The following is a 27,681-nucleotide window of genomic DNA, read 5'->3' as shown; positions in this document are numbered from 1 at the left end:
CCGGAGCGGACCGTCGAACACGGTCAGCTAAAGCTGCGAAGGGATGCTAGCAACATGAGCATACGCAAGCACTAAGAACTAAGTAGTGCGGAGTACCGGCAGTGTGCTACATAAAACAGCTGTTCGTCATCAAAAAGCTTGTTGGGTAAGTTTGGTAAGTTCGGCCCCACGAAGCGCACACCCTCTCTAGATCAGCCGCTTACGCAGCGGCGACCGAAGTTCGGCGTTTGTGGTAGGCCTGCTCCTAGCTGCGGCGAACAAATTCCTCCACCTGCGCGAGGGTGCATGTGCCGATGTCCCCGAAAGGTTCTGAAGGAACTTCTAAAATGTTCTGTACACGCTTGTTTGGCCGATTGGTTGGCAGCACTGTGCCTCGTGCACGACCCGCTCGCGGGCCCATCGTCCATTGCGCATGTGCGTGGCGTGTTCTGTGGTTCCGTTCATTCCGCTGGGCACCAGCCGCGCTCGTAAGTCGCTTGTTTCCTTCGTTCCCTCCTGTGGAATAGCAATCTAAAACCATCCGATAGATGACTTGTCTGTGCCGTAATCTCGCGGTTGCGTTATCGACATAGGCCGTGGCCTAGATAGGTGGGCCTTTCTTTTTTTATCGCAACGTGATCAGTCATGTTAGGCCTAAGCTGGAATAACCCAGCAAAGACCGTAAGATTCGAGTGACGCAGCGCAGGCGCAATAACAAGCACTTGCAGCGAGATAAAACAACCAAGAATGTTTACCGTCATGACAGACCGTGCCGCCACGCGAATAAGCCATTTTAATCTCGACTGGCGAGGTTGCGTTCGTACGCTTTCGAGATAAGCGCGCGCTGATTTAAGCGGGCCGCAGCGGAGGCAGGCCACGTAAATGATAACGCGCGCTGCCACGTTGCAAGTGATCTCTCGACTGTGCCTCGCCTGCGCCTCACCCACGGAGCAAGAATATATAGGAGGCGAAACGCCCTATCCCGCTAAGCGCGGGCGAGTGACCCGATAATGTCACAACGAAAACCCAAGCGGACTGCAAAGCTTCGTCCCTGTGACGATGGAGAGGGTAGCGGCACCGGATGGACGAAACGATAGCAGCCGCTCTTCTTTCCGTGGCTGTGCAGTGCAATGCCGAAAGCGGCAACCCCGCAGTTTCTTCGCCCGCGTCAGATGCCGCTAGCTTAACGTATGACGAGCGCTTGTGACATTATCTGTCCGCGTTAAGAAGCCTAGTGTCCCCTCCTATATTGTTCTTGCTCCGTGGCCTCACCCAACGCGAACGTGAAATCTGTGATCAAAAAGGTGACGCGTGTATCAGCACCCCATATGTGGCATTGTCCACTAAAGAAGTGAGGTTCCTGGAGCACGTGTTCATGAATAAGCGTCCCTTTTCTCTCTCTCTCTCTCTCTCTCTCTTTTGTAATAGTAATAAATTCAGTTGATGTGTAGCGTTTGTCCTGTGTTTTTCTTACTCTTGCGGTTGGTCTTTTGCGCTAGTAAAATGTACCCAATACCGTCTTGCCAACTAGCCCAACTTTACGTCCTTAATTCCCTCCTCCGCCCTCATATATTTCACTGTTTGCGCCCTCGGTTTAGCTAGGCCTGTAGTCACTGTATGCCGTCAGTGCAAAGGAACTGGTGGCAGCTAGAGCCACCAGATAGCTTATTTAGTAGCTCTAGTGGCAGCCTTATCGCGCACTACTCACCCAACACCTCTCCTGGGGGGTTTTCCACGCCGAAGCAACACTTGAGCTTGCTGCAGCGGCTGCCGCGGCCAAGATCGAACCCGCGTTCTTGGGCGGCGCAGTGCCTTAGCCCCAGAGCCTCGCAGAAGGCCCCACCGACCATGCCTCACTCCTCTTAGTTTCATTTGATGAAGAGGGGCGACCGTTAGAGCATTGTGTGGGGATCGTTCTGTGTTCCATAGGGTGCATCCAAAAGACCACAGGGTGAAAGCGGTAGGCCCAGGGGGGTTTATGTAGTCTAAAGCACTTTGTCGGAACGCTTCAGTCTGAATACAGATGTAAAGCCTGTGCTACACGGCAAGTTTCAGTTGACAATTGGACTCTCCACCACAACTGCTCCCTGTATTTACAATGGGGCACTCGATAGACAATAGGTTCAACGGCCTTCCAAAGGCCTTCGAAACGACCGTGTAGCACAGGTATTAGCCACCCAACCCTAGGTAAAGCGCCAAATATTTAGACGGAAAGGACATGTGCTACTGAAGTCGAACCCAAGGTATGGAGATCTTTGCTGTTGGTTGGCAGGATGGTAATTGAGTGACTATGCGCTGACTTACCAGAATTGTACTCTTGTACAGCACCAAAGGCGGCCAAAAATTTTAATTTTGCTGCTCTGAAACTGTATTTTTTTCTGTTCCAAAAATGCTTAAGTACTAAATTGGCTGGGTCATGAAAGGCCTGAAACACAAAATCAAGCGGCCTTATACAGAGAATGCAGCCCAGATATTTAGGGTTGCTTCCTGCTGCTCTCCAAGCAAACCAACTGTGGGGGAAAGAATGCATGGGGCTTCGTGGAGAGGTCTCTGAATGCACAGAACTTGTAGATTGTGCACTGGTAGCATGTGGAGCACGTGTTTCTTCATGGCCCGAGTGTCTGCTGTTCCGCCTTGGCAGGTCATGGTGTCCAGCATGTCTGCTCTCTGCTAAGCAGGGGAAGGCTGTTGAACTCCTGCTGATCTAAGTGGCCTGTTGAAGGAAGGGCAAAACCAAGTTGCTGTTTGTAGTGGGTTGGATTTTTCACGTGTGCCGGCTGTGTGGAGCAAGAATGAGGTAGTCCTGACATTGATGTCATTACATGGGGTGGGGTATCTTGTGAACCAGCTTGAAAGGGGGACGGTACTTTGCTGGGGACAGAAACTGGAGGGCGTCTGCTACACTGTGGGCTCCCCCCCCTGAAAGGCCGTCCTTGTGGCATTTTGCAGCCCTGACAACTCTGACCAATGGCGGAAGGAGGTGCGGTGCCCTGTCGCACCACAAGCCTTGGGCGCGCTGCAGGGGCCGCGCCCCCGGGGCCATCATCGGGAATCCTTCGGATTGCCGGCCAGGAAAAGTTCATTGAGCTCTGTGACGACGTGTGGCATGTGGTTAATGACTATTGGTGAGTTGGGGTGAGGGCCACGTTTGGTGGAACGCCCAGGCTGCTCAGATAGCTCTGCCACTTGACATGGGACATAATTCCAGGCCCATAATAACTGTCTTAACCTGCTCTCCCAGGGCTTGCCTCTTTCTCATTTGCACCTGAGTACGGCAACTTTGGCAGGTTTGAGACTTCGTGTGTGACCAAATGCAAAGGGCCCTGTTTATTATTTTTTTGTCTTCCCTTTTGTGTTTCATGGTGGCAGTCCCTGTACTCGCCACTTCTTGTTATGCAGTCGGAGGTGTTTATGTAAAACTTAAACATTTTGCACTGTTGCTTTTTTTTGGTTTGCCGCGTGCACAAAACAAAGTGCATGGGATGGAACGAGAAAAAGTCCCCCAGTTTTCTTCCTTTTTCCTGACCCCTCAGATACCCTGTAACGTAACGTTGTCAGTTACTCGAGCAGTCTCAAGGCCTTGCTTGGATATTGCATGCAACAGCACTGTAGCCTTTGCACGTTGACCAGAAGCACCCCATTCACTGTGCATTTTGTGCACATCAGGATTTCTTTTTAATTTTTAGGGGGAAAGTATTAGTACGTACCCCGTGAGGCAGAAAACTGAAGGTGTTAGCAGGGTTGAACCAAACAATTCTACATGCCGTTAACCAAAAAATTAGCCTTGGACAAGGCAACGATTTGAACATTTTGCATCGGCACTGTTTCTTGTAGGAAGCCCTGAATGAAGTGAATGAGATTCTCATCCTCGATTAAAGGAGCCATGAAGACAAAACACAAGTTTGGTTCATTCAAAAGACGGCCTCGTTAGAGTCATGCTGACACCAGTTTTAATGGAGAGTTCGCTCAAATAAGCTACATAATTAGGAAAAAAAGGGAGTGGCCATGCGACCCAATCGCTCATTTCCCGCAACAGAACCTATGATGTCATACCAGCCTGCTCTGCAGTTGGCGGAGGCCGGCAAAATCGAACGCAATTAGGCTGAGCTGATAAGCTTGCAGAACGAGCTATTTGTGCTTAAATTTAGGGCACATTCTTTTGAAAGCAATAAGAATGGTGGGACAAGCAGTGGAAGTTACGAAAGCACAGTAAACATAAAAGTACTGATGCGTACTGCTGTTGGCACTGCACGCACTGTGCTCGGTTTAGCTGCCCAGCACTGCGGGGCTTTGGGGTTGTCTCAGACAACACTGACCGATTGACGCAAGCAATTAATGTGTCTTTGCGTGACCATATTTGTCGAGCGAGCAGTATGTTTTACGAGACGATTATTTTCTCTCATAACAAAAACAAGCCTGGTTTAAATATGGCTTGCCACGGTATGGGGGCGCAATCTGGGGTCAGTAACGTAAAGAAACGCGCGACACTGCCGTAGGGTCCCTACATACCAGCGCCGCCGTACAGGGTGGAGACACCCTTTGAATGGTCCCGTGCCGCCGCAATTGGGTCAACGTGCTCAATGCATTGTTCTTTTAGTTTCCCACGAGACTCAGCAACGCGAAACAGATAAGATGATTCAAACTCCGCCTGTAAACCGCGTTGCAGCGATAATTTTAGCGCGGTTTTTACTTGCTTCGCGGCGAGCGAGTGACCCAAAATAGCGGCGCCAGCGTATGTGTCTCCACCCTGTACGGCGGACGCGTGAATAAAGGCACCCCAGGCTGCAGAGCGGTCGATTCCTGTGATGTCATTGCAGACCACGAAAACACACGATTTAGCGGGATAATCAAAATTTTAAATTAACTTGATTGATTTCTCAGTGAATAAAGCATCGTTTGTATCTGGACAAGCGCTGTGGGCACTGTAAAACACGAAATCTTTTGAATAAAACAAACTTGCATTTTGTCCTCATGCCTCCTTTAAGAGCAGATGGATGTTTGATGTGTAGCTAAGAATCCAGCAGCTAAGAATAGGAAGGTACGGCTCGAAAGATGGTGGAGGATGTGGCCTTTCCTTTCCCTCCATCGTCCTTCTAATGAGCAGTGTACCAGGGGAGAAAGCCCCTGGGGATGAACACCCAGGCTTCAGGTTATGAGGCTACTTTCCTTTCCAAAAGATGCCAACTTTTTGAAGCATGCAAGTGTAGCAATGCCGCCTTGTGATGGTTCCGTGCAGTGGTTTTCTAGCGGTGAAGAGGGGAGTGGAGTACTGCTTCCCCTTCCAGGGCCGCAAGGGCTTCCGGTACGAGACTTCAGTGCAGCTGGAGGCGCTCCGATGCGTCACCTACGTCCTTGAACAGTTTGAACAGTAAGCTCCTGTCCTCCCGCTCAACCTTGTCAGTGGCCGGCAGGGAAATAGGCCTGACGTGGCCGCCACGTCGAAGGGTTGAGCCACAAAGCAGAGCAGCTAACTGCAGGGAGTGTTGGGCGTCCAGGATGCCCACGTGTACTGTTGTGTGGCATCCTGCACACAAAGTAGGAACAAAGATGCTCAAGGAGAAAGGCCAAAGTATTTTTGTTTGTTGTGTATTTGTGTTGCATGCTCTGCGAATCACTTGTTTTACCTTCGTTCATGTAACTATGGAAAGAAAAAATTATATGCATGTGAAACAAAAGGTGTTACCAAAGAACATCTGTTTGTCTCAAATCTGCCAGTTACTTTGCAATAATGCAGTGACGATTGCGGGCTGCTACTACGGTGATTGGTGCGAACGAGGTCAAAGCTTTAAAACGATTTAGAGCGAATAATAAATAAAACAGCTACGTACATGTGTCTAATAGTGAAAAGTTAACATTCATTTTTTTTGTTCATGCTTAAAATTCTCTAATCCTTCGGAAGGCAAAAATGTTAGCAAACGTCTGAACAGGGAGGATGCAACCGCTATGTTGACATGCATACTTTGTGAGCTCACAGCAAACTTAGCTTCCACAATTCGTGGCCTCATGTTCTTTATGGGCTATTTGCAGGAAGCACTGTCTGTTCGCACCAAATGTCATGTGTAATGAGCTCGATCACTTGTGTGAAAGAATGCTGCACCAAACGCCCATCTCTCTCTCTCTCTTTTTTTTTTTTTTTCTCCAAGTTCAAGTTTAGTTCACTTTTTTTGGGTAACGTAAGCGGCTACAGAAACAAAAGAAATCCTGGAGTTGAGAACTGTGGGCGGGGGGGGGGGGGGACCTTATTCAGGGTGTCTAGCGACCGGGAAAACCGGGAAAACGGAAAAGTCAGGGGATTTTGCGCCACCGGGAAAAGTCAGGAAATCGTCAGGGAACTTTTCAATCAAGTAGTACCAGTCAGGGAAAATCATTTCGGGGCCTGCCCACAGTTTCAGAATAGGGGAAACCAGTGTTGCGGGCCCCCAAGAAGTTTCCGAACGCAACACGTACGCGCGCGACGAAAGCGTGAACCGCATGAAACGTTTTCTGGTTTTTCTGCAAGCGAAAACACGCCGCGCCCGCCTGAGGCGCGCTGACGCCGCCGCGAAAACCACGCGCACGGTGCGTGCCGAGCGGCAGGCGCCGGCAATATGGCGGCTGCACCGGACGCGGAGTAGTGCGGTAGCTCCAACGACCGCTTCTAACCGCTCTTTAAAATGCTACTCGAGGCACAAACGCACATGCTTGTGCAGGAAAGGAGTCACCGCAGGCACGAAATCGTCGACGCGGCCGTGAAAATACCGCGCACGAATCGCGTGCAGAGACTCGCCGTGCGGTTCACGCAGCTCGCAGCTGGCTTAGGTTCCTGGTTGCACTTGCGCAGAGGGGCGATGTAGGTGGTGCCCAAATCGCACGCACAACGCGCTTTTTTTCCAGCGAATTTTAAAAATCAAATTTTGGGAGCTAATCTTGAAAGAATTGCTTTCTTATGACATCAGGAGCCAGGATTACCTAATCAAAAAGGAACATGACATGGTTTAGCGTGAACCACGTGGGGCGTTTTTTGCTCGTGAAAATGCGCCGCGCACGTCACACACGCTCTGACGCTGCCGCGGAACCACCTGCACGCTGCGCGCGGTGCTTCCGGCAGCGGAAACATGGCGGCGGCTTCGACCGCGAAGTGGTGGCGGAAGCTCGAGCGACCGCTTCTAAGCGCTCTCTAAAATGCCACACAAGGCACGCACGAAGTTGCTTGTGAGGTAAAGGAGCTTATAATGTGGGCGAAAACGGTACTATGAAACATCATCCGCGCCGCTAGTGAAAGCGCCCATGCAATACCTGCCGGGGTGGTGAGCCTAAACATCTGTGGCGGGGCCATCCGGCTGTGTCGAGAGCTTCGAAACTGCCGTCATGAAGCCATGAAGCGTGCGGCTCTCCATTGGCGCAAGTCGGCAGGCTCGATCTCCCACTGCCTCGCGCGACGCGCGTCATGTTCTGAGCGAGGCAGAAGCTGCCGCGTCCGAATCGCTTGCAAAAACGCACCATGCGGTTCATGTTGCATGTCGAGCCAGGACAATAAAAAAAAAGCAAAAGGTGCTCGCTGAAGCGCATCTTGAAGCTTCTATCTCGCAAGAATAAACTCTCTGAAGCCGTAACAGAAGGCAAGCAAACCTCAGACTGAAGTTAAAGTGCATTTTGAGAATTAGGGCACTTGCAACAAAAGTGTTTTTCCTTATGATAGAATGTGTTTTGTATATATGTATGTATATATATTTTATATGCTTCACGGACCATTTCCACACAATGGCGCCTATAGGTCAGGGAATTTCGTTTAAAATGGTCATGGAAAACATGGAAAAGTCAGGGAAATTGAATTAGGCAATTTGCTAGACACCCTGTTATTACATAACGTAGTTTTAATAAAAAAATGCAGTAATCAGTTGAGCAGGTTTTAGGACATCCTGAAACATAAGACAAGCAAAAACAAGACATCGAGCAGGAACCATCTAATGGCGCGTCATTGAGATTTGACCCACAAATAATCTCGACTAGCAATTAAACACGATTAAATAGTTTACTAGACATGTAGTTCTCTAAGCAGATATAATTTAAAAATTGACAACAAGAATGTAATATGTAACTTGACTTAATTTTTTCCAGTATATTGTTCCTTGTCGACACACCAGCAAATTTTGCGGTCTGTTTTCCATAGTTCATACACACTTTTGGCATCAAGAAATTATTTCGGGCAGAAAATCAGGTGTTTGCGTTAATTAGAGGGTCTTGTGACATTGCTTGCCATGCATGGCGATTATCCGGCGTAATTAGACAACAAGAGCTCAGAAAACACGCCGAGAACAAAAAAAAAATAAAGAAATCGCTGTGCCAAGATGTATTACAGCGAAAATGGGAATATGAAAAAATGTGCAGTTTGAGTACATTTGTGTGCAGGTAAGTTTGGACGCTTCAGTTAGGGTATTAGTAGCGCAATAACTAATTCTCGAACATTTTCGGTGCAGAGTTGAGAAGGTAGTGCTAAAAGGAGGCAGGGAAAGGGGTGGCTGTTTCTTTGGCCTTGTTGTTCTATGTGGTGACCACCATCATACGACATTTCAGCTGATAAGTTCTACTATTTATCAGTTTATTCAGTTTCTTGGAGCGGACGGTTTGAAGCAGGTGATTTTTCATCGCCTTGTTGTTGGTTTTCTGGCGGAACAATAAACACATAAAAGAGAGTTTGAAAAAGGTTTAGTCATTTAAAGTGTGTTTACGAGAACAGTTGCGCAAAAGTCGAGCCAAAGTCTGCCTACAACTGAAAGTAGATCACAACAAAATGGACAAGCATGCGAATACTGCCCCAGTGGGGCATTCAACTTCTGCTCGAGGGCTTAAACGTGAATGGTGCCCCAGGTCCTGATCACCTTCCAACTGCTTTGCTTTCCATGTGCGCCCCATCAGTATCTAAATATCTGCGCATTATTTTTACGAGGTCACTGCAAGAAGGAGCACTACCACACGATTGGAAGATGCAAATGTAGCGCCTATTCACAAGAATGGCCCTCTATCGTTTCCACCGAATTATCGGCCGGTGTCGCTAACAGGCGTAGTTTGCAAAATTCTTGAGCATGTTCTTTTCTCTGCTATCATCAATAATTTGAATGCTTTTTCTTTGTTGACTCTAATGCAGCACGGCTTTCGCCGCGGGTTCTCGTGTGTCACTCAGCTTACTGAATTAGTGCATGATTTTGCTTGCGTGTTGGACAAAGGTTTTTCCTTTGATTGTGGGTTTCTTGATTAAAAAAAAAAGCCTTTGATGTTGTTCCTCATTCTTTGTTGACTGAAAAGCTTTCCTGGTACGATATTCATAGCACTGTTATTCATAGGATTCAGGAGTACCTGTCAAACAGAAAGAAAAGGGTTGTCCTGGATGGCAAATGTTACCTCAGGACTCTGTTCTGGGCCCTTTTTTTTTGTATTTATATGAATGATTTGACTATCGGCATTTCTTCATCCATGCGACTCTTCGCTGATGATTGTGTTCTGTACAGGGTTGTTAAAAATCAGGATGACTGAATTCTTGCAACATGACCTAAATAAGTTTTCGGAATGAGGTATGAGCAATGTTTCGAACAAAACTGTTTGAATGCTCTGAATGGAAAAGATATTACCTTTGTAAAGGAGCATATTTGTCTCTGTGTTTTTTTACTTCTAACCCTTTGTGGAGTCGTCAAATTAGTCATGTCTGCTCCAAAGCACTATGTAGGTTAGGTTTTTTGCGATGCCATACTAAACATTTTCCGTTAGACACAAAGGCACTGTTATACAAGACTTGCATCTGCCCTATATTCGAATACGTGTGCGCAGTCTGGGACCCTTGGAAGGTTAGAGATATAGGGTGGATAGAAAGGATTCAAAATTTGTCTGTTCGTTTTGTTTGCAATGACTGTACTAGGAGTTTCAGTGTGTCCCGGGCAAAAAATTCTCTGGGATGGCAATCTTTGCATAACTGCAGAAAAATGCTCCACAGTATATTTCACTCAAAAACTGGAATAAACTGCGACCATTACTTACAAAATCCAGATTACATCTCGTCCAGTAGAAATTTCACGCAGAACAAAGCTGTTTAAAATGTCCTTCCGAGGTCCATATCGGACTGTACGAGGTGTCTTTCACTCAGCGCGAGGTGTCCTTTATGTCGAGTGAAACTTACGCCGCATGCCTGCAGATTAGGCGATACATTTCAATATTGTATGCTGTCTGCGTTTGCCGTTGTTAACAGTATGTGTTACTTTGATTGTTACTGTTCGATTTTGTTCTGTACAAACCTGTATTCAGTTTTTTTTCTCTCCCCCCACAGCACTGGTGCTGTGGGTATCGTGATAAATAAATAAAATAAAAATAAGTGGGGGCGGGGGGATGAAAGGCGCTATGATTTGAAAAGTTTCAGTTATCAGTCACATATTCAGGGCAGGTCCCTTACAGGTAAGGGCTGCTGCTGGACAGGCCTTGGTTTCATTACCTTGGTTACCTGCCTAGATAGCACAGCGCTAGCGCTTGAGGACCGCTGTTTGCACTCTGCTGTGGAGCGGACTTGTATATCTGCTATATTTTTGCTATGATTAATAGTAATTGTTTCTAACATCAGGTATGACTCAAACAGGACCATGTAAGTGGCCGCGCCACCTATTGCCAGCTGGTGAGTCTTGTGTCTGGCAAGCCCGACGGCTGTGTTAGGCAGTGTCAGCCGGCCAAGTGCCGCACTAGCTGCATCTATGTTTACGTGTTTGTTCTTAACTTCCATTGTTTACCCCACCATTGTTACTGCTATAAAAAGAATATGCACTAAATTCAAGTTCAAATAGGCCGTTCTGCACGCCTGTTAAGCTTGTGTTGGATTTTGTTGGCCTCAGCTAATCGCAACGAGCTGTCCGTAATATGTGGTAAGTTCAGTGTGGGGAAATAGCTGGTGAGTCGCACGCCTATTCTCTGTTTTCCTCACTTATTTGAGTGAAGGTTGTTCCAACTATGCAATCTTTTGAATTCTTTAAGGGCAATGTTCACCCCGAGTGGTCTGTCTTCATTCCCCCTTGTGCTTTTACTTTCAGCCTGCTGAAGGCACCGTATCAGAAGCGCAAGACCATGATTTCAAACACGGACTTCTGCTTGAGCTCGATCCTGCGTCTTGTGGAAATTCTGAATTACGAGGCAGGTCTCCGTGCTTTTGTTTGTGTTGTTCTAGCTTTGTAGGTATGTGGGAACATAGGCTGGGCAGCAGTTGCCAACCCGGTAGGGGTTTGCCTTTCGTTGCTGCATGTTGAAAACGCTGAGCGTGCAGTGTGCACAGTGTTTGGAAGAACTGTTTGCCAAATTCACAGACTTGCTAGCGGGCAGGGCGCAGGAGGAGGTTTCCGCTTGCAGTGCTTGCTTGTGACCTTTTAACCCGGAAGCGGAGGCTCAGGTGGCCCTGGTAGCACAGAATGTTGCCCAAACATTTTTGCAACGTTTCCCCTTAACGTTGCCAAAACGTGGCTAATGTCCGCTTTTTTTAACGTTAGTGCAATATTACTCAGAAACATTGCCTCAAGATGATATTAGCATTGCTCCAACATGGGGGCAACGTTTGAAGGGTGTTGTTCTAATGTTTGGATAACGTTGTTTCTGACGTTCGCCAACGTTGCTCCACTATTGGAGCAACCTTCCAGCCACTTGCGGTACACATTTGAACAACGTTTATGAGACGTTTTTTGATGACGTTGCAGCAACTTTTCACCTACATTTTTGCAACGTGCATACCACATTTAAGCATATCCCTGTACCATTCATACGTTGCGATAACATCGCTACAATCTTGCAGCAACTTTAGATCTTTTAACATGCAGTTAGCATACAAGGAACGTTGCTTCAACGTTCAAGCAATGTTTTTATGAAGTTGCAATAACATTGCTACAATTTTGCGGTAACTTTCCAACTACATTTTCCCAACGTGCGGGTAACATTTAGAAAACGCCGCTTTAATGTCCAAGCGATGCTTTCTACAACGTTACCGTGACTTCATAGATACGTTTTTTCACCGGGCCACATCCGTGCACTGTTGATATGACGTTCAAGCAATGTTTCTGTTACGAAGCAATAATATTACAGCAATGTACAGGTAACTTACAGTTACAGATATACATGCAACAATAACTAGATGAAAATAATATAAGTTAACTTTTTCCTAGAGAGACGATTGTTGACAGCATGATAAGCGAGCAGTTCAAACCTCGTCTGCATAAACTCCTGAAAGGTATAAACCGGCATTTTAGACCTGTATATTCATACATTTTATGTCTACACTGATCAACACATAAGGTAATCCGGCAAAATTACGAACTAAGAAATGGCGGAATTTTAAAGCAAGGAACATGCAGGCAGCTAGCATAAATAACAACACTGACACAGTTTAAGATGCAAGGACATGTGCTTTTTATTTTACTATTAACAATCGAGCCGAATACGTATACTGTTAAAGCCTTGAATTTCGCAAGTACGCTGTTTCAGACGATGCCTTCATTTTCCTCCTCCTGGGCTTGCTTGTTCTTCTGTCTTGACAAGTCAATTTGATGACATACTTTACGGCCATGAACCCAGTAACATAGGGTTGTTACTGCAGCGCTTCTGCGAAATGAACGAAAGCTGTAGTTTAGGAGGGGTTACAAAGTTGTTACAGCATTAGACAATATCTCACCTCTCAGAACACCAGGACTTCTGGTATACAATATGGCCGCATTGATTTTCTTGTACTGGCAGTTCAGATGAGAGTTTACAGCCATTCCTGGAAAACAAACAAAAGGGCATTGCTGTAACACATGGCGTGCTCAAAAGCTCACTTTGGATGACGTTTTCTTCCAGATGAGCTTATTCGTGTGTCAGTTTTGTGATGCTGGTAAATCTGAAGACATTTCTGAAAACAAAACAGAGTATATAGAAGTAGTGCAGGAAACTGAAGTGAAGCGAATTTTAGCTAATGGGAAAAATCTTACCTTTAGGAAGAAATACAGCAAAACAGGCCTCTCCACTTTACACTTTGTCTTGCTTGTTTAACTTTTTCTAATGCCTGTGTCGACTAAATTTATGACACACACATCGCATGAGTGGGTTTCTCAAGCATTCCTGGAAAACAAAAAGGACAAAGGTACTTAATTATATAAAATAAAATACCTCACAGCTTTCTTTACAGGCCATTGAGTAATTAAGCAAAAAGCCTTCAGACAGCGTACCAGAGAATTTTCAATTAACAAGAGAAGCCGACCAACTGATGACGACGTGGCACGTCGGCAATATTAATCGAAAGAAGACGATAATTGCCTCAGTGCCCATAAACATAAAAACACAACGAACAAAAATGAGAAAACAGGCAATTGTCAAGAATGGAAACATTACACAAATACTCTAATTTAAATTTACCGTTTGCTCTTGAAAAATGTGCTTAAAACTGGCATTGAGCTGTTTTATTTTTTTGCGTACGCCATTTTCTTTATAATTATAAGCATCCGACGAACACCAGCTTTTCACATGGAAAGTTTGTGAATACTACAAAGACGTAAGGCGGTGTTTTACATCGTAAGATGGTTAGCATAAGCAGCTGATAACATGGCCTAACTGCAACGCTAAATAGTGTTCTGGAACAGCATGCCGCTGAAACTCACGTGAAATTAAACATGACAACGAAGTTAAACTTATTAGTTTTATTTCTCGCGCGCGTGAGCAGCTGTGGCGAGAAGTAAATTAAAAGCCAATCGTACGTATCAAGGTTCTTGCAGAACCTACACTCAATTTCAGCATCATAACAAAAAATCTACTTCTAAGCGCCCACCTCATTTCGCATTATATTCTTTCCATAAAATTTAAGTGCTGAATACATGTTCCACCTTTTACAACCGTACGTATTCACAAAAGCAAGAAGGATATGCTTAGAAGCTAGAAACGGGAGGGCAGTCTTGTTCCCGCTCTTTTACGAAGTAAACTGCGTTCGAAAGAACGAGGCGAGCTCAGAAAAACGAGCGCTTACCTTCACTGGTCGGTTGCTATGAACTTTCCAGCCCACAAATATTCGCCGTAACATGCGGCCACACAACAAAATTTTGTATTGGCCCCTTCTCCATTCCGCTTGATTGTCAAGGTGGCTGCTCGTTTCTGCAAAAGCGTGCGCTTTTTGTTCACTCTCCCCAACCCAACGCACGGCAGCCACGGCTGCCAAGCGCAGAGAAGCAGGAGGGGACCGCTCTGGGAGCGGCGCACACGTGTGCGCGTGTGAGAGGAGGGTAGGACGTTGGCCAAGGACAAAAGCCTTTTCTTTTCGTTTTTTTTTTTTTTTTTTTCGGCCATCCCCAATTTCGCGCTCCCCTGTTAAAACTTCCTTTGCGACACACTCTAGAAGGGACGGGGCGACGATGAAAACAAAAAATAAGGCATGTAGGAAGAAAGGAACGCGCGAGACGGCGTGCCTCCCAGCACCCCGCATTTTTCTGAGAACGCCTGGCGCTCTGTATTTCGTTTCGCGCCAAGCAGAACGCGACAAGTGTTCGATGCATTGGAGCCTCTTACGAATAAAAATTACACCAGGAAAAATCTGAAGATATATGTGCAATGCTAATAAAAGGGAACAAAAGCGAAAATGGGGAAGTTAGTTTTCAGGTTACTTGGAAGGTCCGTTTGTATAATGACAAAAGATCCTTGAAATAGGACAATGAGCTTTCGTACAGGCAGTATCGGCTGGAAAATGGGTATCACACCAGGGTTAGGTTTTGTTTTGTTTTATTGTTTCATATATGTTACAATATGATGGTGCTCTGAATTTGGCGCTCGAGGTAGGTGAAATGTCTATGGGGAAGTTGAAATATAAAACATCCCACTTCATGTTGTTTATTTCAAACAAGGGTGCAAGGTGTGGACTAGTTGGAACGTTCGCTCATCAGAGGGGCTAAAAAAAATGACTAAATTTCACATGAAGGGGGGCAATTTAAAGAACATGAACTTTGGGTTTGAATCCATTTCATGAATCAACTGTAATTACTGCGGCAACATGAAGGGAAAACACATAATAATTGTAATTAGCTGGCGAAATGTATGGCTCGCACTCCCACGTCACAGATGCACAGAAGCTTTCATGTAAAATTTCTCCAGTAAATTAATTTTTTCGAGCAATTATGAGGACCCAGCAACAAGGAAATGTTTGAGCCTTCTATCTAGATTATTTTTGTCTCAGGATATACAGGCGGAACATAAAAACAACCCGGCCACGCATGATTTAAAGGGGCCCAAAATAGGCTTCCGAGGGTCGCCATTTCAATAAAAACATGAAGTAAAAATTTGGTGTCATTACTCCTTTAAGGCAGAAAGTTAACAGTGCGAGATGCTTGTGAAAACTTAGCAAAATGGAACTGGAAGTTTCCCTTGTCGATTTACGATTACGTTTTTATAATACAGCCGTAATCTACTACCTAAGAAAGGCGTGCAGTGTTTCAACAATAGGAAAGGAAAGTTGGGAAGCCATTTGTGGGTGCTGTTTTCAGGCAGGTATGAAAAAAAGCTGTATTAAAGGGACACTGAAGTGATATGTAAACATTGCGGGATTACTAGCGCAAATTGTAGCCCGGAGTCCCCAGGCCATGTTTCGACCACTCTGGGCGCGTTTACACGATTTTATTTAGTAGAAAAATTAATTCGAAAATGCTGTCCTCCTCTCTTTACGCTCGCCCATTTTCTGTGGCGTTTTCGTGTGACGTCAGGAGGTGCCGAGCTCGCAATTGGCTGCGCTACTGCACGGCTCCCCGGCCTTCAGACAGAGTCAGTCGGCCCAGCGTTTCGTCCGCCGGCCGCCGACGGGTCGTCGCAATTCGTTCGCTCAGTTGAAACGAAGCCAGGACACGTTTGTGAATGGAAGAATGTGCCTTTCTTTACTTGGTTAGTTTGTACACTGTATCTAGCTCCAAGTCAAGGTCGCTTCACACAAGCGCTGCACAAGCGCACATGCGACGCTTCGCTGACTGGTACGCCAGTAGGAAAATATAGTAGGAAGGCGGGAGAAGAGTCAGCGAAGTCCATATAGGTACTAAGGAAATAAAATCAACTGATATTTTTACCGTACAGCGTAAAACTAGGGTGCGGGAAGCACTTTTTTGCGCTGGGCGAACAAGTACAGCGGTCAGCAGCACGACTACGCATCTGCGAACGCTTTTCCGTCTACGAAATGCAATTGCTAGACGTGAGCTATTGTGGAAACTCGGGGTACGCTTACTGCACGAGCGCAATACAACAAATAGTCACCTAAGCTGCTTGAAATGCCAAAACTAAATAAAAGTGTAAACGTGTTGTACAATATATACCTTATATTACCAAGGTCGGCCGAGCCGGTCTCGTGGCCTTGTGGTCTGGGGCGCTAGGTGTATGTCGCAAGTGTTTTGCAAGTCACGAGTTCGAGTCCCCGCGGGTACGTGCTTTTTTTTTTTTTTGTAAGTTAACTTTTTCGTTTTCTGCCGATGTTTTCTACATTGAGTTCACCTTTTTTTTTGGGCAGCAACGTTCATGGCTCCACGAACTAGTTCACAGAACGCGCGCAGGCTGGCACTGGCGCGCTAGCGAGTTCTCGTTGGCGTGCTGTTGGCGTAAGCACCGACTGCTTGCGGGCAGTGGGCACAGGCCAGAATGAACAGACCCTTGGCCTGGTGCGAACACGCTTTTTACGGTACAGGCATGAGTGAGGCAAGCTCCAAATATGGGGGAAAGCGCATGACATTTGGGCGTCTGCGGGTACGCGGAGGGCGTCCATGCACTGCGTAGGTCTCGGCTAGTGAATGCTACAATTCCAAGCCGTCCTGGGAGGCTTATCTTTATGCATTTTCACAGCTGACAACATGGCAGAAGCGCGGTACGATGATTACTGAGTTATTGAGAATGCCCATCCAACAACGCCACCAGTTGTGTTTAACAGAACCGAAACCGAAACCAAAACTTCTTTGGTTGCTCACCTTGGGCATCGTCCAATCACGGTGCCCGCTCCTCCTATTGTCACAGCTTTAGTTGGTGCGGCCGCCGCAAACCGCGCATGGTAGTTTTTCTTCTTTCGCGCTTTGTAAAATAATTACCGATTTGTCAACCGGATAAACTATGAAAAGTGTGCTAATTTGAGCCAGTCTACGCAGTCCAAGCAAAAACGGGAGCTTGACAAATTCACTTCAGTGTCCCTGCAAGCTTCTTAAAGATACGGCCAACACGTCGAATGAAAAACACGGAGTATACCTGGTCAGTTTGTCTTTCCGTATGGTACACGTTCCCCAAAAGAACATGCGTGGTAAAGAGGCCGCATTAAATTTGGGATGTACATGATGAAGTGAGCGGCTATAGGAACGTAGAGGAGGCTAAGTCGGAGCAGATCTCGATACTATTTGGTGACGGCATAAAAAGTTATTTTCTTGTTTTAATTCCAGTTTATTTATTTATTCAGCAAATAATGAGTGCGAAATAACACACGGCAATGAAACCCAAGTTCTCATTCGTATGCACTGATGTCGGAATGCTGCGCCATCCGTTTCATGCGCGCGTTGGGTTAATTAGCAGGCGCTGTATTCGGTCAGTTCCCTGGATATATGCGGCATGCACGTGGGCAAAAACGCACCCGACTGGCATTTGTAAAAGACTCACGAAAACAGCCCGATAGCTGGCCATGCGTGACAGCGCGCACAGTCGAGGGTGAAAGCTGCGCGCGGCTTTATCGATGCGCAGCAGCTGTGTTTTCCTCTTGAAGTTTAATGATGTGTTAAAATTGCCCTAAAATATCTGATTTGGCTGGTTATGAGGTTTCACGCGCCGACGCTCGAACACAGGCATTTTCGCTTCTCGCCTCCACACCCGCAAAAAAAGCGGCTGCCGCGGCCTGGAATCAAACCCGCGTCATTGGGCTCTATTCTTGGGCTCAGCAGCACAACAGCCACCGTGGTGGGTTCCTAAAGAGACTAAATCGCACTAAGATGAGACAATCGGTATACCAATTGCATGAGCGACACGGCCTGCGGCTGGTGCGAACCGTTGAGCCCTGACTGGTTCACCGCACGGATGTTCCAAGAGCGCATTCGCAGAATGGCAAATTTGGTGTCGTACATCAGTGAAATTCTATTATTTGGGTGACATTTACACGGATATAAGTTGATTTACACTGGAGGTAGTGATTTTGCAGAGCGTGACTGTCGCACCTATATAACTTGATTGGCTTTCATCTAGGTGTGGCATAGCGACGCTTCATCGCGCACGTTCATTAATTTCACGAGGACTGGACTTCACGGAAACGCGTCCATAGCTAACAAAAGCGACCACTTACAGTTATTGTAAGTCCAATCTGTCCTCAAGAAATTCATGTGCCAGATGCACGCCGCCAAGAAATTTTTGCGCGTATACGTCGTACGCGTATATACCTTTAGAAAAAGTTAATGACAAAAAAAAACCGGGTATAGAAATAAGGTGCCTCGTTGTTGAGTCACACCTTCAAATTATTGTGGGCACCTCACCGTAAAAAAAGAACACACTTGTTTAGCAACTCTATAAGAAAAGTGCGACTACAGCACGACGAGTACAGAATTCATGATTGCCTTTGAAAGTGACTGTTTTTGAGCGATATTACGAAGGCTGAAGTGCAAATGGGACATATAAAAGAAGTAGGGGTAAGCGACAAGTAGGAGACGAGGGGGAATGCAAACTTCTCATTATTGTTTATTGGTGAAAACAAATAACGTGCTGCAAAGATTGGCTTAAACTGAGCTTGCTATTTCGTAAAACTAGGAGGAAACAGGTAGAATACGGACATTTATATTTGTAGGACGTGATTATGATTATAATAATTACGCCCGCATGAACAACAGAGGTTCGATTTCTTCCACGTGGACGAAATCGCCGCGGGCCCATGCGCCCGACACAAAGGAATGCCGCCGCCAACACGATCATTGTGGATGACGCGAGCTCATGCACGACACCAATAACTTAGTGAGGCTAGAAAGAGTATTGGCTATGATCAGAATCTGCCTGCCTGACCTGTTAAAATTCTGTTCTCCAATGTAAACGAAGCCTGTTTGTGTATTTTAATTATACAGAATGATAGATAGAGCCCCTAGCTTTCTGCAATTCCGCAATTCCGCGAAAAATCGCGGAATTGAAGTGTTTTCGCGGAATTCCAGAAAAACTGTTAAAAGTGTTTTGCTACGTTCCCAAAACGATATATTCGGTGAAATGTGGCGGAAAAGTGGTATTTTCTATTAGCAATAGCAAAATAGTTTCTATTAATTGTCTGCAATGTTTTTACTGTTGAAATTTTAAATTTGCATCTGCGTATTCCTACCTTACCAAATAATAAAGGTGGCCAGGTGGTGCAGCCTCCACCCGAATCAAGGGGCGTAGCCATAGCCACAGAAAGAGAACATTGCACACGACAAGGCCGGTCAGATTGCAAACAAATGAAGGATGCAATGAGTAAAGCGGCTAGCAAGGCGCTAGTATACTTGGAGAACTCTGACACTTGGAAGTTCTTCAAGAGTGTGAGGTGCTTGGATCCCCAGCAAGTTGGGTGTCTCTCAGAGAAGATATCAGAGTTTGGGGTTGTTCCTGGATTTATAGCCCTAGCTGCTGAATGGCAAGTGTCCTGAAGTCTGCCCAAGACCTCAAGTCTGCCCAAGACTAGTGGCACAATTTCTTTCTAAACAAGAAAAGCCAGGTGAAGATTTTGATGTCCTGGCTTTCTGGGCTGGGATGGAACACCCGACTCCAACACTTTCTTCCACTGCCCTTAAATACCTGTCGGTCATTCAGTCGCTATGGTGACATCGTGCCTCACAAGCACCATTCTCTTGGTGAAGAAAGCACAAAGTGTCACCAGATGCTCAGCCACAACAGCTTCCTTCAGTTGTAAATGAAATCTAGCATGTTGGGAGTCTGAAGTGTCTAATAAATGAACTGTTACATGTACCTTATGCCGTTTCAATGTTGTCGCGGAATTTTGCAGATTCCCTTATCTAGAATCGCAGAATTTGAAATGTTTCACCGCAAAAAGTGAGGGGCCCTAATGATAGAGCAATAAATGAGCGTTTTTGCAAGTTTTTCCTGAACAAAACAATCTTTTGTTCGCGGTCAATCTTCAATCGAAGGTCCCATATTTGTGGTATATTTTGATTAACACCAAGAACGGCGATGAGATTTACCCGCTTACTAAAAAAATGAAATAAAAACGAATTTCATTTATGAGACAGCTGGCGGCAATTTTGAAAAAAAAAAAAAATGACCGTCTTAGAACTGCGCAGCACCTGGCTTTAATGAAACGCGCGATGCGCGTTTGTGAGGCTGTATCCACTCTACATGTAGAAATATTGTGTGATAATCCAACAAATGAGGGACTAAAATAAACAGATCTGTCGCCGAGTTTGGTTGCGCCATCCATCGAACCGGCACCACGCGTTTCTTTCGTTTTTAGAAACGTTCAAACGCTCACGGTTCCTTTTAGATTTCATGGGGGATCTACACGCTCAGCGTGACACTCCTCCACATGCATTTCTGCAGTTTTTCGAAAGGTGTGTCTCTAAATGATCACACATCGATGTAGGGTGCCCTGCTGTCTGCCTCTGAATAACTTCAAATCCAGTACAGGTGCCGCCCTTTGTTCTGTTATATTTTCCGGTCTGGGGGGCTACCTGGTCCTGTGGTATATCATCAGTGGATATCAGAGAGGCTACACCAGATAGGCGATGCCTAAGAAAACGGCATCCATTCACGAGAACAAGATTGGCCCGTTTGGTGTAGCATTCGGCGAAAACTTCCCGTACTGGGAGAGGCCCTCGTCCTGTAGTGGACAGGCTGACGATGGGGATTTCATTTATGTACGTGCGTCATGCTTGCGTGTGTGTGTAAATGCCGTATTCTATGCAGCTAAAGTACAGTAAAGTACAGGAGGCGATGGTACAGCTAGTGAACTGCGGCTAAGGCGTCCGTTGTGCATAACCATTTGAAATTTTATAGGCGACGTAATCCCTCCAAAACATGGGTTAGTGTGGTGTTCACATAATAAATAAATGGAAAGCTGGTATACATTCAACATTCCTCAATATTGCGGAAACCTAGATAAACATGCACACAGGCAATGTTGTTTCTGGATTTTTCGTGGGCATTGTAGAAACTGTGCATCACATTTAACCACACTCCCGAAATTAACGTATCCCGATGTTACATCGCAAACATTCAAGTCTGCTGTACGGGATCATTTGAATTTTTAGGCAGCTTATGTAACTCCCCATACAATCGTTTAACATAATAAATATGACATTTGCCAACATTTGGCAACATTGCTGCAACACGAAAAAAGCGTGTAAAGGGCAACGTTGAAACGTTGCATGAATGTATCCGATGTTGGCCAACATTTGGAAACATTGCTGCAATGCAAGAAAGCGTGCCTGTGGGAAACGTTGCCTATGCGTTGTTTGTAAACTTTGCGTGAATGTTGTTGAATGTGTCCAATGTTGGCCCACATTTGTCAACATTGCTGCAACGTGAAAAAACATGCATACGGGCAACACTGCCCATCCGTTGTTTGTAAACATTGCATGAATGTTGTTGAATGCGTCCAACGTTGGCCCGCATTTGCCAACATCGCTGCGACGTGCAAAAATGGGCATATGGGCAACGTTGCCCATCCGTTGTTTGTAAACGTTGCGTGAATGTTGTTGAATGTGTCCAACGTTGGCCCACATTTGGCAACATTGCTGCAACGTGAAAAAACGTGCATACTGGCAACGTTGCCTATACGTTGTTTGTAAACGTTGTGTCAATGTTTCTGAATGTGTCCAACGTTGGCCCACATTTGGCAACATTGCTGCAACGTGAAAAAACGTGCATAGAGGCAACATTGCCTATACGTTGTTTGTAAACGTTGCGTCAATGTTGCTGAATGTGTCCAACGTTGGCCCACATTTGGCAACATTGTCACCACGTTGTGTAACGTTGCCTAACGTTACACAACATTGGCAACACGGCAGAAACGTTGCGGCAACAATTTGTGCTACTAGGGGGTGTTCAGGAGAAAAGGGGAACAGTGGGCCTATTTTGCTGGCTGCACAGCCAGCCTTACTCTGGGACACCCACATGTGGCGGGCAGGAAAGCCATGGATGCACGAGCAGGATGTTTAACTGTGCTCTGTCGAGGTACGTTTATTCGAGCACGCGCACAGGAAGACTGACGAGCAAGGCAAACACCAGCTGGAGCAGGGACGAAGTGAGCAATGAGTCTTCACTGCAACCCTAGTGAACAAGCTTTCTCAGTCTCTTAATTGATACTGGTACGAACGAATGCTGGCAACTCTGGTGCTAGCATTCTTTGCAGTCATTGTGCCGTACTTGGCAGGATTGTATGCAGTTGAAAGTGTCTTTCCCCCCCTTCTCCACATGTACTCATAAAAATCCAGCACTTTGCGAGTTTTTCTTGTGTTTAACAGCTGAGCATTCTGGTTTTCCCCCAAAGCAAGCGTGCTGAGTAGACCTAAATTTCCTGCGATATGTGCTCATACGAGGTGTGCGGGCATCTATCGGGTACATTAGATTTTCCGTTTATCCGCTTCCATTTCGGCTTCTGAGATGCATTTTGTGGGAAACCGCGAATCTTCGGGGAAATTTATGTGTAAAGTTAGCTTAAACTTGCGCGATTTTGCATAAAATGGGGTCCCAAGTTTTGCTGCACACAAAATGGAAACCGTAAACAAAAAATGGGACTTACGGTAGTTAAATGTGGCAGTCCCCACCTTGCAATGACAGAACTGAATAGGGGTGCATTCCATGAAATCTGCAGAGGTGGGCATGGAACTTGTAATTTTTTCTTCAAGCTCGGTACTGGCTTAACAGGTGAAGAAAGGGTGTGCATAACTTTAGACCCATTCTTTTGAGTTGGAATGTGCTAATCTCTGCTAAGGTGAGCAATCAACCTCCTTGCACACTTTTCTCTCTGAATTGCGCGACACGTGAGTCGGGGAAGTTCACTTACAGCGTGCCACTGCATGAGCTGGTGTGTGTGTTCGGGGACTGCCGGTAGAGTACTAGAGGGGGCGGCAGACCTCGGTTTCGTTGCTGCAACCTGGTGCCTGACTTCTCTGGGTGCTGAGCTTGACTCCACTCTTGTCTTTCTTCTTTTTCTTCAGGGGCGCAAGGAAATCAGGGGCACAGACACTACTGCTCTGGAAGTGGCGCTGTATTTCTCTGACCCAGCTAACGAGTACGTGGTTCCCCCCCCCCCCCCCCCCTTTTTTTTCCACGAATTGTAGTTTTTCTAGCATTAAGAAGCGACGCGGGCCTTAGAATAGTCAGAAATGGCCAAAAAGTCATTTTTGAGAAAAACGCATTTTTCCAATGTTTGCACCCGTAAGTGCCTGTCATCGAAATTTGGACGCTGAATTCGATCGGTCAGGTATGATAAAAGCGCATTTCAAAACTCCATGGGGGTCGTGAAACGCTCCGCAACGCGGAATATTTGGTCAAACTTTCCGTGCGCGCCAACGGCGAAGCAGCCAGCCGATCTCTGTCATCTTGGCCTTGTTTTGAAGCTGATTTCTTTGCACTCATTTTTCGGCCCCTCAAGATGGCACCACCTCAAGAAAGCTACAGCTCTTGCCTTTTTCCTGAAAGCCGCTTCCAGACCGCCGATTGGCTAGAGCGCACGCTCGAAAGGCGGCGAGGCCCCCATCTCAGCAGATGTATCGAAAACCTCCCACGCGTGCTGCTCGTGGCTCGGCCGGCTGTCCTGAGACGCTGGGAAGGAGAAAGGGGGGCTGCTACTGGGCCAACTTCCTCACGGGAACCGCGTGTGCGGGGGCTCGCTATCTGCAGAGGTGTGCCAGAAGTTGTGGCTGTCCCACGAATACAAACGGAAGGTGCGAACTAAAGGGTGCAGATTTTTTTCCTTTCTGCATCTAAGTTAGGGAAGAGCAGGGAGCGCTGCTGCGTGGGATGGCTGCTTCTGTCTTTCTTTCTGCTTTGCAACCATAAGACGACGCTCCAGCTTCATCGTTCAATCGGTCAATCAGTGGACCTGCCAAAAAACTGCACTAAAATGGTACTGTGCATTGGGCGGCTATGCTGTAAGCGGTATGCTTATGCATTGAGTTCTATGGGAGGCAAACCGGTGGTCACAAGAACCCCCATTACATCCGGTCCTTCACTATAAGCGGTTACTTCGTAAAGTGTATTTGAGCGGAAATGACAAAAGTGGTATCATTTTATTCGTATTGAAATGATCTGGAGGGTGATGCTATTTTTATTACTCTTGCACTGCCATGAAAATTACATTAGGTAGAGCACTGGCTGATAATTAGAAAAGAATGTTCATAGTAAGTGCATGATTTTTTTATTACTTGTCAAATGCTTCCAGATGAATAAAAATAGCATCACCCTCTACAGTAGATCTTTAGCAACAGTGTCATGCATTTAGTTTCTTGGTTTAGCAAGAATAAATTTTCATACAGCCCCGTAACGAGTGTGAAGCTAATTTCATTTCAGACCTCAATATTTTTTTAACTGCTGCAGCTATGAAAAAACTAATTACAGATTTGAAATCAGCAACCCTAGACAGTGTCGTTCAACAGACTGATCCAAAAATAAGAAAAAAATTGGGACCCCCTTAAATGTGGCATTCAGGGCCATCTTCAGTGCAGTTGTGGGCACACAAACACTCGTTCCCCTATAGTCTGGTGCGTAAGCTGGGAATGCGGCAGAGTCTCTTGGCAACACTTTAGAACTTGTTGGTCTGAGAGCGTACACTGGGTGCTCACGCCCTGCAGTTGCGTTTTTGTCATGCGCATAGATTCATCGCTATGCAGTGCTACTTTCTTGCCGTGTGCCAGTGATGGTTGCCTTGCTGGAGACTGACGTTTCATCAAGCTGAAGGGTGTGTTAGTTCTTGCTCTGTGGTAGTGGTGGGCTCATGCTGCACACACGAGCCCACTGCTTGTGACCCACCTAGCATGGCACTGCGATGGCATTTCTTGCAGGGGGCCTCTCACCCAATATGAACTGAACACGGAAATCGGAAGCATTGAATTGTCCAGCCACAAGCTGATTGTTTTTCAGTTATGAAACCATTCTACATATTTCAGAAGCATTCATTGCGGGACTGTTAAAGATAGACTGATCTTTATCGGGCCAAATTTTGTTCAGTTTCATTCTTGCCCGTTTCAGCGAAAAGCAAGTGAATGCGGTATGCCCGCCCATTGAGCGTTTGGCTAGTGTGTAATATTCGGAGAATATGTGCTGTCTACCATCTGCCAAGGCACCTCAATCAAGGGTCCGCGTGCGGATATTCTAAACTTTTAAGTATCGGAGCTACCGTAATAACACAATGTTTGATTCAGCTTCAAATTGATTAGCACTGTTTGAAATGCCCCCAAAACGTTTTCAGAGTAAAATGTGGATACACAACTTTATGCCTTGTTTGAATTAAAAGGTTTTCAGTGTGCTAGAGCTACAGTTGGCAGTGGATTATGTACGGCACTTTGAGCGGTTACAATCAACCACTGCAAAAATGCACCAGTTTCCTTCGATAGCTTCAACAGGGTTACCTGCAGTGCAACTGTTGTGTGTGAATGGAGGGCAAGAGGACGGTGCTTGTGGAGTTCCTCTCGTCTGCTTGTCATGGGAGCAAACTCCGCCCTGGTGCTTCTCTTTTTGCATCCGGAAAACGTGGTCGTTCAACTAGCAATATAGCTTGGAGCACCAACTAGCCCATACGCTATGGAAGATGTAGTCACACTCAAGCTGCCACGGTCAGTGCTCTGTGTAAAAAGCCATGCTGCACATAGTTGAACCTCGTTGACAAGTTTTTAAAAAAATGTGAGGGAGAAACGTACAATCTGGGAAAATGTACTATCCGGTAAGAAACTTACTATGGGAACTTTTTAGTGTTCACAATTGATAGCATAGTAACCGAGAAGTCAAATGATCCAAGAATGTATCAACCATACTGCCATAGGCCAGTTTTCTAGTCAAATGGTACTGAAAGCGCTTTTTTTTTTTTTTTCTCTAACCCATAATGTTCTCTTTTGTTATTAAATGCGGGAGCATTACTGGGCTGGTTGTGTGACAACCTCACTGTGATCTGTGCCTGTGCTGAGCAACAGAACTTTGGGGAACATTTCGTTGCACATCTTAAGAATGGCTTGGTTTCTGCCCAGCCGAGAAAAAAAAACCATTGGAAGTCCAATTAGACCCGTTGAAAACAAAATTGAATCACTTGGAGCCAACTGCACTTCCAATAGGTTGAATGGAGTTTTCTACGGATCCAATTGAACTTCCAGTAGTTTTTTTCAGCTGGGGCCCCCGCAGGGGTTGTTTTTTTCTCCTAAATGTAGCAGAGAGAAGAGTGAAATGTGTCACCCTTCGCACTCCCAGTCACGAAATTCAGATTTTTTGACAAGAAGCCAATGGCAGGGCTTCTTTGTGAACCGTGCACGTTTATTATCACTAACCTGAGCCAAATTTGTTCTCAGCTCTTTTTTTATGCTCATATTGGGAACGACAGGCCCTTCATGGAACCTGCAGTGTATGACTTCTGTGCAAGCGGGGACATTCACAGACGGCGTTGATGCCGTAGTCCCGGGAAACGGGCGTCCGGGCCGCAGGGCATACCTGCCCTTGTGGCCTGTGTATCTTTATCACGACTGTCTCCTCTTGATTCTGTAAGTGAAACCTGGCATGTGGGGAAATGCAAGGCCTTACTTGCACACCCTCGAAGGCATGCCCTCAAACTAGCAATACCCTCATTGGGTTGGGGTACAATACATTCATGAAAGTCCATTTATGACATTTGTGGTGCCTTCTACTCGAAAAATCCTCAGGGTGCAATAGCAGTGTGAGCCAAGAAGACATGTTTGCAGTTTTCATTACGTCATAGACATTGAAAAGGGAATCCTACAGGACCAGTGCTGTCCATCGTTTCGCAAAAAAAATGGGGGCCACGAAGCAGATTGCTTCCTCACCACGGCTGGGTGTTGTGGGAATGCCCTCCGGAAGCCCCGTCCTCTGGCTCCCCGGTCGTCATTATTGGCGGAGGTCGGCAGAGTGTGCAGTGTTCGTCTGTTTTTTGCACTGCTGGCAGAGTTCCTCTATCCGAGCTCTTTGAAAGAAGCGTCTGTGTGCATACTTGTAGTAAAACAAGCTGTTCTGTTGGGAAAGTTGGTGCATATTGATAGAGCGCGACTGAGACGATACATGAAAGAACACCTGTCCCGTTGTTCTTTCGTCCTGTGAGCCGTGCTCTAATTTTATAATCGATACCTGTTGTACTCTTTAAGTAGTGCTGTTTGATTGAAAACATAACCAAACACCGTATTCTTTGCTTTGATGTGACAAGTTTTCAGACAGCACTATTCAGTGGGAAGCTGAATCTAGTGTTACATGTTGTTCGTTCAATTTTGGGGGTTTAAGGTGCTTGCGCAACGCCACTTGAGTGTACTAAATCATTCCCCACTTGACCTGTAGCCACATACTTGTGCTTGTTCCCCCAGTTCCTCGTAACCCTTTGTGAAATGTTTGTTTGCCCAGTTCGCGGCTCCGTCGCGGAGCGGAGCAACTGTGCTACATGCACCAGAGCGTGGGATACAGCACCATTGACGCCATCGGCACGACGCCTTGCACGACCGCCAAGAAGAAGTGAAGTGCACATTGTTTTTTCAACTCTTCCATCACCATTCTAGTCCCGCCTTTTTTTTTTTTTTT

The 27,681-nt window shown here is 46.1% G+C and overlaps 1 protein-coding gene and 1 long non-coding RNA gene across 4 annotated transcripts; one reads left to right on the top strand and one right to left on the bottom strand.

The window, feature by feature from the left end:
• Positions 1-27,680, top strand: LOC144178529 (uncharacterized). Of its 3 annotated transcripts, none has more exons than XM_077706468.1 (6): positions 1-145; positions 2,929-3,104; positions 5,216-5,347; positions 11,022-11,121; positions 23,115-23,188; positions 27,508-27,680. In XM_077706468.1, the coding sequence occupies exons 2-6, from the start codon at positions 2,947-2,949 to the stop codon at positions 27,617-27,619; spliced, it is 576 nt and encodes a 191-aa protein (XP_077562594.1). In that variant the 5' UTR covers positions 1-145; positions 2,929-2,946; the 3' UTR covers positions 27,620-27,680. The 3 variants fall into 3 exon arrangements, with proteins under 3 accessions (XP_077562594.1, XP_077562603.1, XP_077562586.1); XM_077706477.1 differs by having other exon boundaries at positions 1-154; XM_077706460.1 differs by lacking the exon at positions 1-145 and adding an exon at positions 276-467.
• Positions 12,331-14,214, bottom strand: LOC144165184 (uncharacterized). The gene is made up of 4 exons (XR_013321402.1): positions 13,967-14,214; positions 12,939-13,068; positions 12,644-12,859; positions 12,331-12,573 (listed from the first exon to the last, which is right to left on the bottom strand). It is a non-coding gene; the product is annotated as an uncharacterized LOC144165184 (long non-coding RNA).
• Position 27,681: the final 1 nt, after the last annotated feature.

The sequence above is a fragment of the Haemaphysalis longicornis genome, unplaced genomic scaffold (genome assembly GCF_048455015.1).
Source record: "Haemaphysalis longicornis isolate Haplotype H1 unplaced genomic scaffold, Haemaphysalis longicornis Haplotype H1 scaffold_1, whole genome shotgun sequence".
NCBI lineage: Eukaryota > Metazoa > Arthropoda > Arachnida > Ixodida > Ixodidae > Haemaphysalis > Haemaphysalis longicornis.
This window is presented reverse-complemented; position numbering and strand designations above follow the sequence as displayed.

Coding starts and splice junctions, on each gene's coding strand:
- LOC144178529 (XM_077706468.1), top strand. CDS start 2,947: ATGGCGGAAGGAGGTGCGGTGCCCTGTCGCACCACAAGCCTTGGGCGC. Junction 5,348..11,021: donor GTCCTTGAACAGTTTGAACA/GTAAGCTCCTGT, acceptor TTTTACTTTCAG/CCTGCTGAAGGCACCGTATC. Junction 11,122..23,114: donor TGGAAATTCTGAATTACGAG/GCAGGTCTCCGT, acceptor CTTTTTCTTCAG/GGGCGCAAGGAAATCAGGGG.